Consider the following 15513-nt stretch of genomic DNA (forward strand, 5'->3'; position numbering starts at 1 on the left):
TACTTCAAACAGCCCGTGCTCATTTGCTCGTTTTGCCTGTTTTGCAAATGAACAAAAAAATATTTCAATTATTAAACAGACTTCTAAAAATATATTTTTGGTCTCTGGGTGTTTTTGTTTGGTGGGGGTTTTTTTTGTTTGTTGTTTGTTTGTTTTTTATTTTCTCAGAAGCAAGTTATTTTTAAATTTAGTAGAGCTTTTGTTTTTCCTCAGAAAATACTGGTACAATATTTGGTAATTATTAAAATTGACTGGAACTGTCAATTAGTACTGCTAAGAAATAACTGTGAACCTTCTGAACAGTTCTTCCATTCAGAAAGTTGGTCTTCTGATGTCTGTTTTTCAACCTGTGAAGTCCTCATCTTTTGAGGCGGGAAGAAGTAAACTCAGGAACTACATGACACTAGAATATCTTAACAAGAGAATATTAGGAGGTTTTAAATATTTTGATACAAAACATTTCAGACTAAAATGTAGTCGCATTTTCTCATCTCATTATTTGAGATGGTTTTACTTTTTCCAAATATGCTGAGGAAATACGTGCTTTTTCTGTGTGTATACCATATTCCTGAAATATGAATCCCAGAATTCTGGGGTTACAGAACAATAAAAAAATGGATAGTATTTTCATGTGATGATGTTTCATAGAGGAACACAACTGAACTTTTCGAGTGGACTACTTTGTAAAACAGAATAAAATATCACTAAAGTTATGAATGATACCAGGACATTAGCCTTTTTAATGGAACTGAATGGCAATGTAAAATGTCCTTTTTTTCTGCCTTAGTTTTCAAGCCACTTTAAAGCAGTATAGGTCAATCTCAGAATATTGCTGATTTTTTACTGAATGCACTTGAATGCTGAAATTATATTCAGAATACACAACATGTTTTGTGCCTAGAAATGTCTCCACACTATGACCATCTGCAAAGCAGAAAATACTCTTGGGCAGATTTGGAACTCAGCATGTGGTCCCTGCTGCAGACAGCACAGTAACTAATTTTACAAGAGATTGGCATAACTCTACAATGATTTTAGCTGAACCTAGCTAATGAAGCAGGATGTGGCTTAGAAAGGTGTAATGTGTGTCTATGCCAAATAATTTTCTTATTAGAAAGGAAGCAAATGTAGTCACAACCACCTTTTCCAAAATGTGTGATACTTAGCCATGCAGATACATAGAGAACTTTTGTTTTCCCTTCCTTAGGCAAGTGTTTCCATGCCCAAGCCAGGTGATGGCACACTCAGCCTAGTGGCAATACCTGTTCCTGAGCTTGATTTGTGGCTCAGGTGTTTGTGCTGCTGAGGCATCTGCAAATTTGATCTGCTGAAAAGAAATGGTTGCATCCTGCCTGGCAATGCAAGCTGGAAAGAAGTCTTTAGGCCATCCTTTCCACGTCACTATCTAGAAGGCTAGCTGGCTATCTGCACAGCTTCACCCACAAAATGGTCTAGAAAATTCTGGATAGAGTGATCAGGGAACTGTCATAGAATCATAGGATGGTTTGGGTTGGAAGGGACCTTAAAGACCATTCAGTTCCAACCCCCCTGTCATGGACAGGGATACCTATCAATGGGCCAGGTTGCTCAGAGCCCCATTCAAACTGGCCCTGAATGCTTCCAGGGATGGGTCATCCACAATTTCTCTGCAAAACCTGCTCCAGTGTCTCACCTTCCTCACAGTGAAGAATTTCTTCCTAACATCTTGTCTAAACTTACCCTTTCAGATTGAAGCCATTCCCCCTGTCTTATCACTAAATGCCCTTGTAAAAATTCTCTCTTCTCCTTTCTTGTAGGCTCCCTTCAGGTGCTGGAAGGCCATGTTAGTTCACCTTAAAGCCTTCACTTCTCAAGGCTGAGCAACCCCAGTTCTCTCATCCCCTCCTCATAGGAAAGGTGTTCTATCCCTCTAATCATCCTGGTGCCCCTTGGATAAATGCATATCAGTGCAGTGACAGATGTTCAGTCATCCTTCTTCTTTTCTTCAAATACTGATTTTAGACTCCGTAACTCCCACACAGGAAAAGTACTGTGCCTTCTGTTGTAGGCATGCAAAGAGTTGCTGCCAGGACATTCTGACCTTGATTACGCAGAATTGCTCTATGAATATGTTTTCTGAAGTTCCCAGCATTTTCACTACAAGCATTGTTAACTTGAACTCTGCAGCTGCTTGAATACATTTGGTATTCACAGAGGTTCAAAACCCAAAGACTCCTAGTCTTCCCACAGCCTTTGGGAACACTGAGTTCTGTAAAACGAAGATATATTACCAAAAGGCAGATAGAGAGCTGGAAATTGTATAGTGCTTTTTTATTGAGAGGATGTGTAGCCCAGGTTTTCCATTTTTTTTTTTTAATTAGGTCTTCTCTGCTCTGCAAAGACAAGGTGTCCAAGGAGTAGTCAAGGCTGCCCTGCAAAGCCTTACCCTGGGCTTCAGCCTTTTCAGCTAGTGTGTTTCATCTCCTATGCTCAAGTGGCAGTTTTAATCAACAAGGTCCTTGAGTGAGATGAATCTATTGAGTAGCACACTTAAAGTCTGGTTATCAGGAGCTGGCAGGTAAGAGAGGTAGTAGCAAAACTGCTGCAAGACCCAACCCTGCACTAGAAAAATAGCAAGATTGCACACATTTTTTGTTTAGCATAGTGGTCTTAAAATCCCCTTGTCTTTCTGTAAGTTCCATGCTGCCACTAGAGAGAGGTGATTGGGGCAAATAGGAAGAGAAAGGAAATGATAGACTAATTTGTCCCTCAACCACATATCTGAGAAATCCAAGTCCTTTCTGTGAGAGGCAAAACCTACAGGGTATCTCAATGCACCAGTTGGACCACTGGAAGAGAAAAGGAGATGACAAGTGTTGGTGATGTTTCTGTGAGAGCAACTTACAGTCAAGATGCCTAGGAAACTAAGACACACCTGATGAAGCAAGAGACATAGGTCTGAAAGACTGAAGTGGGCTGGAGACTGCTACTGGCCTGGACTTCCAATTCTATTACCTCCAAAGGATTTGCATCAGCAGAAGAAAGAGATGGGAAACAGCAAGTTTTACCTTAGTAACCAGAGAGGATGACTCTGTAAAAGATGATGTCTATTTGTTTTTCTTGAGTCAAAGAAAAACATTTTTTTGTGATTTTTTTCTTTTGAGAGGTGTACTATTAACTTTTCCCTGGTTGCATTTTCAGGAGTAACCCTTGTCTCAGTATGATGGTGATCACTTTGTGATGCTTGCTGTGCTTTATTTCTAAGATGCATCAGATATGTTCTTTTAAACCAACTGCTTTATACTTGCTCTGTGACAAAATCTAGTAATTACTTTAACTAAAATAAATTTTTGGAGTAAAAAAAAACCAACACAAATTGTGGTAAAGGTGGGAACTAAATACAAGTGCTGAACCATGAAATGGGATGGTGTTGTAGCTATAATGATCTGAGCATGTATGCAAGGCAGGGTTTGTAGTAAGAGGCAATTTTATTAGATAAACTGATGTAGGTGGGGGAAAAAAGGCGTAAGACAAGTTACGGAACAATCAACCTCGCCTCTAAATCTGAAGAAAAATAGTGTGCTTGAAAGATTTTTTAACCATCTCTTGCTATAAATTTCACACTTCAGAATGGAAGGACTGTAAAACCTATTCCAAGGTGTATTCCATTACCACAACCACCCATCTCCCTAAACCAATAAAATGTGATTCTTCCAGGTGATTCAAATTTTGGATTGGGTCCAAGCAAAAAGCGCACAAGGCATAACTATATAGCAATTACTGATTGCCACCTAATATAATCTGCAACATTTGCTGAGCAGATAAGTTGAATGCTGATTTAAGTGTACGACATTGTTCTCCCGATTCACTTGTTGATCCTGTGTGTAGTGGATATATACAGATATGACATAAAATTAATATTGTTTATGTCTTTGTCCAGATGATGGTTCAAGGTTTTGATTATTTTAACTGTTCTTTAGTTTGTAGTTCATTGTTTCCCATTCTATTGTTTTCTGGTTTGTTTTTTTTTGGTTGGTTGGTTGAGTTTTGGGGGTTTTGCATAAAAAATGTGTTATTTGCATGGTTTGGGTTCAAAATATAATGTGCTGTTAGTCTCAACGCATATTAAAAATAGTTAAACAAGGTTTGGAGTCACCTTTGCCTGTTCCTGTGAAACCATTCTGTCATACAGTGGGAAAAGCCCATTAAAGCCTTGTACCTAGTGTGTGTTTACAGGAGAAAATTCTGAACACTGACCAGGTTGAACATTCAGATAGTAAGTTCCTAAATACTGAACAGAACTGTAATATTTGTTTGGGGCAATATGATTTCAAGAGTTTTTGTGGTGTACAGTTACTCTTCTATGAAAGGATATAGATTCAAATTAGTTTTTGATATGTATTTCTTTCAGTCAACATGAGTGCTATGGGAAGAATGAAGCAATGTTAAAAACTGAAGCAAAATATTGATGGCAATAGTTTTCACTAGAATATAAACATAATGCCACTAATAAACTACTCAAACTCTAATGAACTAGTAGAAATTAAAATGTTATACATCTCATGTGCTGTGTAGTACACTTGTATTACCAGAAATATTTTAGGGTTCTGATACTATCTGAAGCCTGGTAGTTTTGCTCTGACTGGAAAATGTATAGTGTAGTAGTAAGAAAAATGATGGTTTCTAACTCTCACAGTAAAATAAACATTTTTTTTTAAAGAAGGTGTGAAGCAATTTACAAAAGTGGATGGTATTAAGAGCAATATTCTAATTTACAGTGAGAAATGGTCTTTTTAATAGTGTGGGGAAACATTTTCTTTTTTAGAGAAAAGATAACTGACCCACTATCTTCACTTGTGAACAGAAATACACTTGAAGCTGTTCCTTCCAGTGCATTTCAAGCATAATGAAGAAACCCACATATTCTTTTGCCATAAAGCTTTTTTCTGTCTCTTCAGGGAAGCAATCAGTCGTGTTTGTGAAGCCATGCCTGGTGCCAAAAGAACCTTCAAGAAACGAAAGGTATTTTTTTTTCTTGTAGTGCAGTTGGCTGTATTTTCTGTGTTCAGCACAGTGGAGACCAGGCACAGCAGGCAGGTGACTTTAAAGCAGCTTTGAGAATTGCAGATGATTAATGATTTAAAGTATTGGCTGCTTTTACTCACTGTATGTTGTTGCTTGCCCTTATGGTCAGGATCTGCTTTTGTAGGCATCTGGAAATATAAATACATCTAGGATGAAGATTGTGACTTTATGTTCCTTCCATAGAAACCTCCTCCTTTTATTTTCTTTCTTTCTTTCTTTTGTAGATTGCAGGTGGAAGAGTTAAAACCAATAAAGGGGATGCCTTTTCATAAAATGCATGAGTAAATTATGAAAATAGGTTCTGGAAGATACAGCAGAAACCCAAAACATAAATAGTTTTGAAAGTGACTAGATTGTTCTTGAAGGACAGATCTACTGATGGCATTTAATGAGTTTGGTAATCACTGATTTCTGGAAATGGAAAGAGCATATAAAGTGATCTTTGCTTGCTATGCTCTTTCCATAACACCTCTGGCTGATGCTCAATACCCAGTACTGATGGCGAGTCAGTGTGTACCTGACATCGTTATTACCATGCTTTTGTTTTTATTTGCATGCTGGGAGTTAGAGTCTTCAGACAGAAAGAGGAGGAAGCCTTGGCTCAGCTCCTGCACTGATGGCTCCCAAATGTCTCTTCCAGGGGACTCCTAGCAAAGCTGGGATATAATGCTATTTCTAAGGGAAGAAGAATAGAAAGTAGTTAATTTTAGCCCTTGTGTGTGTTCTTGGGCACAGGAGGAGAATGGGCAGGTGAAGGAAAAGGTCTGCCTGCTCCCCCAGCTGCTCCACCATCTAGGCAGAATCTCAGCAGAAAGGAACGCAATGAAATGCCACTTGTTTGCAATGGAGAATCATATCCTGGTAAAATCAGTCACATGTGACAACGTGTCACAGTGTAATTGTTCATTGTTTTAGAAATTAGGGCTAGGGTTTTACCTCCACCAAATATCTTGGTTCTCCAGGTTTTCATTTTAAATCTGAAAGTAAAGATGAAAGTATCTTTCTTCTTGGAAAGAAAAATGACACAAAATGTAATTGAAAAAATAAGTTTAAAAGAGTTCAAATCACCTAGTGAGACACCTTGCTGTATTACAGGTTTTAGAAGTAATGCTGCTTATCTGTTATTGAAAAGAGCAACAAAATTTCAGATAAATGTCAAAAACATGTGTCTTTTACTGGTCTGTACTTTCATCATGTTTCTGCCTGCCACTAGTGGCATATCATTTTCATTAAGGTGACATGTACTTCCTGAGGCCAAATTTTCACACTTTACCTACACTGTAGGTAGGTAATCCTTAGGAATGACCTCGGAATCATGAAGGATTAAGAAAGAAGAGATACAAGAATATTCAAAAGAGTTTGTTCAAAAGAGAAGTTAATGAATTACTAGCTCTAACATGAAAGGTTTGAAATAGTGCAGCACATGGTACACAGGAGCAGCAAGTATATAGTGTATTTTTAACCAGTTAAACAGAAGGAAAAATTGAATGTATGCAAAGTTCCATGACTACAGAAGCTCAAGTGTGTCCATCCTGCTAGGAACGAAAGTATTCAAGCTTGCAGGCAGTTTAGGACAAATGCAAACATAGTGGCAGAAGAACACTGTCTCCAGTCATTTTGCTTTTAGATCCTAATATAAAATTAGGACCAGTGTGAACATTCACCAGTGCAAGTAGAGCAAATTAAAGAACTTGGTCTGTTACTGATGGGCAGCCTGATTTTTTACAGGCTGTGATTACTTGAATGATGCTGCTCTCATGCAGCTATGTGGTTCCCCATAGCTGCCAAAATTTATGAATTTTGAAAAGTTTGTGAATTTTCTTTGACAGCATAACTTCTACTGCTACAAAACCTCCTAAGAGCTGGTGAAATACCTATAAAAGAGCTAGTGAAATGCCTATTACATCTTCTGTATTGCATTCTTGGACTTATTCTCTGATAATCTTTACATACATGTTTTACCTGAGCATAAAGAGGTTTTATTTGTCTCTATTTGGCTTTTACCTACTCTTAGGTCTAGAAACAAAGTTGTAGAATGGTTTGGATTGGAAGGGACCTTTAGAGATCATCTAATCCATAACATTCTGTATCCCATTTTGTGAGCATTCCATCTGTATCACTGGAGTCCTATTTTACATGTGGCAAGGGAGTAGAACACTCAGTAGATGTAGAGCAAACAACAGATTTCTTTTCAAAAGTCGAACCTGTTTTTATATAACAAGAACACTGTCATTTTAAGATACTGACTGAAGGCATTCATCTTAATCTTACTTGGTCCCTTGGTGAAGATAAGATCGTGCTGTCTCACAAAACCCTTCATTTTTCTGGTCAAGAGTAAATGAAGAACTGCTTGGCTAGTATCATTGTTGTTAATAGCAAAGTAGTTGTAGTAGTAGTATAAATGAGAAGTAATTTCTGGAGGAAAACAGCTGTTGCAATTAAATGATCTTTGAAAAGTCATAAGCTTTTTAGAAGCCTTTGAGATCTTCACTAACCCTGCATACAGTGAAGGTCATTTAAAAAAAAAATCAGAGAACAAAAATCTGTTTTTTCCCCCCCTCCTCACAGCCACCAAGCAAAGTCCTTTCTAGCATCTTGGGAAAGAGCAATCTTCAGTTTGCAGGAATGAGCATAATGTTGAATATCTCCACCAGCAGCTTAAATCTAATGAATCCAGATACAAAACAGGTGAGTGTAACTTCTGTATTAATTTGTGAGGCTTTTGATGAACAGCCTGCTGAATAATTTGCTATCTGCCAAATACTCCGTTGCTCGAAGTTATTATTCCTCAATAATGTCATAAAATGAATGAACCCAAAATATAATCATAGTGGAAGTCAGTTTATTTCATTATTCAGCACAACTTCAGTGAATGATTTTCTTCTTGCCATATTTCAGGTAGATTGGTTTTGCTCTTAAAAGACCTATGATGTGAAATATCATTTTCTGGTTGTGAGTGTTCTTATTGAAAAATATTGCAAACTTTCAGAGTCGTAAAAGGGATGTGCTTGGAGCAACAAGTGAAATACTGGATGTGCATCCCGAATTTTATTGTTTTCTTCCTATTTAGAGTTTTAAAGGGCAAACTGTTCCTGAGGTGCTGCTAAAAATATAGCCTCAGGGATTTTGCAGTGCAGTGAAAGGCCAGTCTTTTAGAGAGACAAGGCAGCCTTTTAAAAGTAGCTCATTTCTTCTTCACTGTGCTGAAGGTACAGACAGACTTTGGGGAATCATTGCAGTGGTTTGTGAATGATTTATGAGATGAGAAAAATCCTTGCTCAGGGTATTTATGAAGAGGAAACAGGCAGACATGCGTAGTCACTGCTGTGCTATTTGCTGTGAACCACATACTGCATTAGGGCATGCAACTTTCTGCCCAGATACAGACAGAGAGGAAAAAAGTAAGATTCGTACTGTCCTCTGGGGCCTCAGGGTTAAAAAATAAGAAAGCCGTCTATTAAAAAGCTTGCTGTTCATTACAGTGTTTTCATTGGTATATCTTCATTCTTATCCTTATTTAGAGAACATCAGAGTTCTCTGCAGTGAGCACTGAGACTGTGGCCACAGTGCTGTGACTGGCTGCAGTAGTCTGTAGCCTTACTGTGGGAATATACATAGCAGTGGTTTTCGTAAGGACAGTCACCCCCATTGGAAGCATAAGAACTTGATGTTAATTAGCTCTACACAGGAAGTGCCAAACCTTGAAAGTTCACTTGTCGTCAGCGAGGGCTAGGGCAGAAATGTAGCTAAACTCATTTATTTCAGGGAAGACTCATCCCCCGTGTTTTGCCTTTTCTCGGAACTGACAAAACTGTTCATTTTTCTCTCATATAATTATTTTTGAGGTAGATTCTTCTGGGTGCTGCAGGCTTTGGAAACATCTGGTTTCTCAGAGATCCCTAGTCTGGCTGTGGCCTCCCCCGTTTCTTGTTTATTCCAAGGATTTGATTTGCAGATAAGCATGGCCCAACAGCTTTGCCCTTTGAGACTCCACACAGAAGGATGACTATGACCTTCTATAATAGCCTCTATATTTCTGGCAGATCTGGAAGGGAAGAAAAGACGAAACAGTGTGGTTGGCCCTTGTGGTAGAAGGAAAGCAACTGCATGTACCCCTACACAACTGTTCTGTGACCATATTAAGCAGGGATGAGTGGAAAATGATTTTGTTTCTCTCATTTCTTGAAAATGAAGGTTGGTGTAGATTGGAAGGTTTCTAAGCTATATGCCAGCATTGATGAATTGTTTTATTTTAAGCAATGCAAGGCATTGATAGTTTACTATGTCTCTTTTCAATATTTTGGTATTGGTGGAAATGAGGTGGGGAATACCCCTACCTCAAACTAAATTAGCTGTGGAATTCGAAAAAAGGCCTGATTTGAACTAATAATTTCAAACACTTTTCAGCTTCCTTAAAATTTGGAAAAAAATAGTTTAGTGACAATCTGAAATAATTTTTATTTTATAAGCAGAAATAAAAGATTCAGTTATTTTCACAAGTCAAGACAGTAATAATATGAAATTGTAGCAGAACTTCACTAGTTGAGCTCTGTTGTTAGGATATTCTACATTCAATATGTATTCTATGTACTATATATTCTATTGTTACTTCTAAAAGGGGAAAAAGAGAAGGAAATCCTCACTGCTGAGTAACAGAACTCTAATTCACAAGTGTACACTTAAAAACTAACCACATTTGGAGGCTCTTGTGGTACAAGCAGGGCTATTGAAAATGAAATGCCCTTTACGTAAAAGAAACACTACAAAGAGTAGTCACTTCTCTCTGACTTAGTGATGCAGCAAGATCCAGAGAAAGTCCTGTCAGGCTCTTTTCTTTCCAAGGAAGGTAGTTGATAATTCAGGTCTTTAAGAAGCAGGTTAGGGGAAAGAGCTAGGAGAATATTTTTCTAGAGTATTTTCTTTTTCAGAACGCTTTTTTTTCGTATGTGGTTCCCTCTCCAAAGTGAAGAATCAAGATCCTAATTCTATTGTCAGATTCTCTGAGACACTACACAGGGGCCTGTCCCATCTCAGATGAATTCCTTGGCATGGCTTCTGTGACTCAAATCTAAAGTGAATATTTCTTTCAAATTACTTTTTAATTCTTGTTTGTTACATGATTTCAGTATTAAAAGATATTTTTAAGTTAATTCTCAGAATAGCAGAGATGTCCTGCTTTTATTAGAAGTTTGGGACAAATTGTCTCTTGCTGGAGAAATATCATATTAGTTCAAATTGTACATAAGAAATTTGAATTTCAAATGCCCTGGAGTGTGCCTATGAATTTGTGTGCTACACTGCAGCTAGATCCAAAATTCTGTTTGCATATTGTAAACATGTTGATGTTTGAAACATAAAACGACCAGTAGTTGTTGGATGCAATGTTAGGAATCTTAGCTGATGTACAGGTTAGCATGGTTTCATTGATTTCACCAGAGCGGCATCAGCAGAAAAATGGTTTGATGAATAGGACCTTTTGTTTCATTCATCATTGTCCGTAATAAAGAAGGTGAGTTTTAGCAAATTAAAATTTCTCCAAAGACATTCTCAGACAGGTCTATATGATTTACTGGAGTTCTGAGTACATTTAGCAATCTTTCAGTGTCCTGATACATTTTAAAAGACATCAGAACAGATACATTAATCCTTAAGTTTGTTTGTACTATCATGGTATTTTTAAAAGACATCAGAACAGATACATTAATCCTTAAGTTTGTTTGTACTATCATGGTATTCCTTGAAGTCCTTGTAGGCAATTGTGATCTTGATTTTGGATTTTCACCATCATACAAGCAAAAAATAAGAAATCAAAATCAAAATGATCTGACTCACCCTTCCTTATTCTTTCTGATCCATACAGATCATAGCAAATCACCATATGCAATCTATCTCCTTTGCATCTGGAGGTGATCCGGTAAGCATTTCTCTAAACTTTCTCCCACATAGATACTGCTTTATGAGGATCCTGTGACAAAATTTAAGGCATATCTTACCTAAAGAAAAATATAATCACAATAGCTCATGTTTCTTCTTTCATAGCTTTTTCTTGACTGCTACCATCAAGCACTCATTGAGGGGAATTGCTGACAAGCATTCATAGCATTCATAAGCATTCATATAGTAACTGATAAGCAGGACTTTTTTTTTTATCAGGGTAATGTAGAACAGTCATATGGGCATTGTATGGATTTTTATCCTGCTTTCTATCTTGTACTTGTTACAGTAGTAGAATATGTTGCAGCTGTATTTATAGTATTTATAGTAACGCATGCCTTTCTTTTTGTTTTTTTTCCTCTTCTCAACTGTACGCATTGAAAAGACTGCTAAATTCTGCCTGCAGGTACATTTGCTACAGTCATGCAGCTTGAAGACAGGCTTTCAGGAAAAGCTCAGATCTTTCTCTTCCATTTTGCAAAGCTTTTAAATACACCTACAAATTTTATTCATTTAGATCAAAGGGCATATTCTTTCTTATTGTGCTTTTCCTATTTTTATAAGCTGTTCATCCAAAGGTATATTAATAAATGGGCTTGAAAAGTATTTATCACTCAGGAAGCAAGGGGAAAAATATAAATTAGTGACAGTGCTCACCTTTTACCTTAGAGGTTTGAAAGCTTTTAAAGTTAGATTAATTGAATGAGTACCTTTTTCTCCATCATGTGATTATCTGTCAAATATTTGTCATGCACTACAGTAAAGGCAATTTCTAGCCTGCTTTGTGAGTTAATTCTCTCAGTTCAACTTTCTTAAGGTCAAGATGCTTGGTGATTTCTCTGTTCATTTTGCTATTGTCAGAAAACATAAAGGCAAATTTCAGTCTTAGTATAGATTTGCTGAGCTCAGTACAATTACAGAAGGGAAAAGGACGCTATCACAATATCACAATTATTTGGGGAACAAAAAATGGATCAACAGCAGCTTTGAAACACAACAGATTGCAATAGATGCTGTAAATGAACAATTCCTGAAGTGGGCAGAGGAGTGATTAGCACAGTTTCCTGCCTCCGTAAGAAGATTCTTTGCTGCCCATCTGCCATCCCAAATGCTAGGTCCTGGAAACACCATTTCACACTGCCCACTGATGAAATGATTTACCAGGAAAGAGGAGAGGAACAGCAGTAGAGTTTTGGATTTGGAGTAAACAAGCTTTTCCAAATGTTTTAGAGGGAGAAATATCTCTCTACTGAGTGATCTACCAGAGAAATAAAACTGCATGGTGCAAGGGAGCCTACAAGGTGCAGTGAAATTATGAATTTATGTTCCCAATAAGTCCACTGCATCAATTCATTCTGTTGTGGGGAAGAAGAAAGTAGTATGAGTATCTAATGTTTTTCTACAAGCTTATCTCTGGTCTAGTGAGGACCAACTTTAAATCAAAAGCTTGTGCAAAAAGCAGCTAGCTCATTTATCCTGTGTGCATGTAGAAGATGACAAAATGCAAGGATGTGATTTAGTTCACAGCTTTATTAACTCATCAGAGAGCCAGCTAGACATAACTTTCATCAGCCCTTAATTATTTCCACTGGGTAGTGGACTGCCACCACCAAACTGCATATCCCAACCACAGCTGGCCTCCAGACCATAAATTTATCTCCTTATATGAGTTTTAGACAGGTTGAAGAAAGGCCATAGTGACCTCAGAAGCTAGATCTGTGCCCAGGTTTCTTCAGGAAATAATTCCCTTATTTTGAAGTTATTTTGGAGTTTGGTTTATTAGGAGGTAAGACTACTATCACTTCTCTACTCCATCAACCTTTCTGCTCTGGATATCTGCCTCCCAGCAATTAGCTTTACAACCTTCCTCCTACTCCCTTACCATTAATTATATTATTCAAAATATAACTCCAGAAGTGTTCCACAGTCCTGGAGAAGGGCTTGAATACCATATATACTTTTGCAATATTCTCCTTTGCAATTAGTCAGTTTCTGTCTGTGTCAGTATATGGGAGCTTAAAAATCTCCCTACCAAATCCTTTTATACGCAGTTTCAGAACCATTTTTATTTCACTTCCAAGGCTGTGTTCTCAATCCACTTTAGCTCTCTTCAGCCCTTCCTATGAGACACTAAATAATTTTGCTCCACAGTAATTTCAGGTGGCTGTTTCCAAGCTGCCAGACAAGACATCTGTTTTTGGAGATATCTGCTGAAATTTTGGAGAGAAGGATCTCATAAAGTCTAATGCACAGATCTCTCAAAGGTCCCTAAAGGCAGTAGTTTTTCAGTTTAAGCAATACCTCCAAATATTAACACTGCAATGCAATGTCTTTAGTCTGAAAATTATAGCTCATTCATACTGGTTTTCCTTGAATGTCAAGAATCACTTTGCCCTGTCAGCCAATCTCTGTATAGTTTTCAGATGGGGGTCTTATAACTTAGCCACACTGAAATGTGCCCACCTTAGTGCTTAATGGTTTGTCATAGTCAGCTTGAATCTCAGAGCTTTAAGTGAAATGAGGTGTAGGTGTTTTCAGACTGTCATACCCATGCTAGCTATGAGATAGATCTATGATTTACTCAGGCATAAATGTATCCATTAGCTATGCCTGAAGTAGTAAATAAATTGATCTGTGGCCCATTTTCTAGTCTTTCTGACCCTGAAATAAATAACATTGTGCAATTTGCACCCACACATTCACTCTTGTCCCTTGTAGTGATCTCTTGGGATCAGTGCCAAGCATGTACTGGTCCCTCAGAGTTTCAGGGCATGCTGTGAGAAACCAGGACAGTGACACAGGAGCTCTGTATTTTTTGCTCCTGTAGTCACCTTTGTTTTTCCCTCACTTGTTGTTATACATCCTTATTTCCACTGTAGTCACTACCCAGACATTGTGTAAGAAGTGTAAGAAAGTAAGAAGATGTGTAAGAAATTATGAGACAAAATGGTAGATCTATGCTTTTTTAACAGACCAACCTTACTGCTGCTGTGTCCGAGTGCCTTCCAATGATGCATTAAGTGACATCGTTACACATCTGTCACCAGAAACCATAACTATGCTTCGTCATTTCCCTTGCTTTCTCCTTAGGAAGGAAATTGTATGGACATTCAGTACAGTGATTTGTTTTGGGTGGCTGGTGGTGGTGTGTGCACTTGCACTAGAAAAAGCTGTGCTGAAGAAGTCTATCTTTTAACTGAAGATTGATGTTTACTGTGACATTAGATCTTTGCATAATTGGCAATGATCTTAGATCAGTCACCTGAAAAGGCTTTGGGTAGATTTACGCAGCCAGCTGTAATGTATCCTGTACATCCCTTGGGTTTAGCTATACCTGACTTGCCAGGCATGTCAGGAAATACCAGATCTAACCAGGACTTCCTGATTGCATCAAACCAATATGGCATTTTCCAGATGTATCAGCATGCCCGAGTGTTTCTCAGAAACCCAGGCTTTTCTGTTTAATCTGTATAATGATAGAAGTATGCACCACTTGTGCACAGGAGTGTAGGGGTGGCAGGAGAGGAAGGAAAAAAAAAAAAAAAACAACCAAGAAGATGTCTTTGTGCTCTTGCCAGAAAATCCACCAGGCATGTAGCAACAGGAGTGGCAGGGAGCAGCCTAAGGGCTGGGGAAGGGCGTCCAGGGATACTGCTTGTCAGAGCCAAGCAGGGGCTGAGCACCTCTGTGCCATATGGCACTGTAGTCAGTAAAGTCAATAAAACACCTGCTTGTCACACATGAATAAATGCCATTGCTTAGTATTTCTGAGGAGCAGCGCTGTTACTCCCACTCTTTCTGCCACAGAACCAGATGATTATTCATCTTATGAGCCAAAATCTCTGGGTAGTTTGAAGATAAGGACTTGTAATTCTATTCTCTCCTAAAGGAGGCCTGGGCCAAATCCTACTGAGTTTATTTAACTGATGGAAGAGATTTTAAAATTCTGCTGGATTTTACATTCTGTAAAAAGGAAAGTGGTGCAATTAGTAACAAAACCTATAAACTTTTGTATGTGGTTTAAGCAGTATGCAATTGTAGAGCAAAATATATCATTTGGGGCTCTGCCCACAGGACTGTACATACTCTGGACTGTGATCTTTTGCTGTTATCATTACAAATATGTTTTTGCATTCACTGTAGATATCTTAATTTTTTGACAGGATACTTCAGACTATATTGCATATGTAGCTAAGGATCCTGTTAATCGTAGAGGTATGTTTGAAATATCTATTTGATGTCTATTTTTCCTTCAAGAAACAGTAATTATTCATGGCTTAGGTCAGATTCCACCCTCACCCCCCCCCACATTTATATTTTCCACCCTGAAGAATATAAATGTAGAATGTAGCCCAATCAAAGGATTGCCTTAGACAGAGCCATGGAAAGATTGTAGCAATATATTAAACAGGCCTTGCAACTTGTTCATACCCAAGTATCATTTTGATTCTCTTCATCTCTTAAATCAGATACTTGCCTTACTTGGCTGTGTGAGCTTCTAGGCAACAGCCAAGT

At 37.9% G+C, this 15513-nt stretch overlaps 1 protein-coding gene across 1 annotated transcript in view; it reads left to right on the top strand.

The window, feature by feature from the left end:
- Positions 1-15513, top strand: part of SHC3 (SHC adaptor protein 3) — a 52078-nt gene that overhangs the window by 23748 nt on the left and 12817 nt on the right. The window contains exons 3-6 of the mRNA XM_062512962.1: positions 4938-5001; positions 7633-7752; positions 10925-10978; positions 15162-15213. Of these exons, the coding sequence (XP_062368946.1) occupies positions 4938-5001; positions 7633-7752; positions 10925-10978; positions 15162-15213 (290 nt within the window). The remainder of the gene's footprint in view (positions 1-4937; positions 5002-7632; positions 7753-10924; positions 10979-15161; positions 15214-15513) is intronic.

The sequence above is a fragment of the Cinclus cinclus genome, chromosome Z, assembly GCF_963662255.1.
Source record: "Cinclus cinclus chromosome Z, bCinCin1.1, whole genome shotgun sequence".
Lineage (NCBI taxonomy): Eukaryota > Metazoa > Chordata > Aves > Passeriformes > Cinclidae > Cinclus > Cinclus cinclus.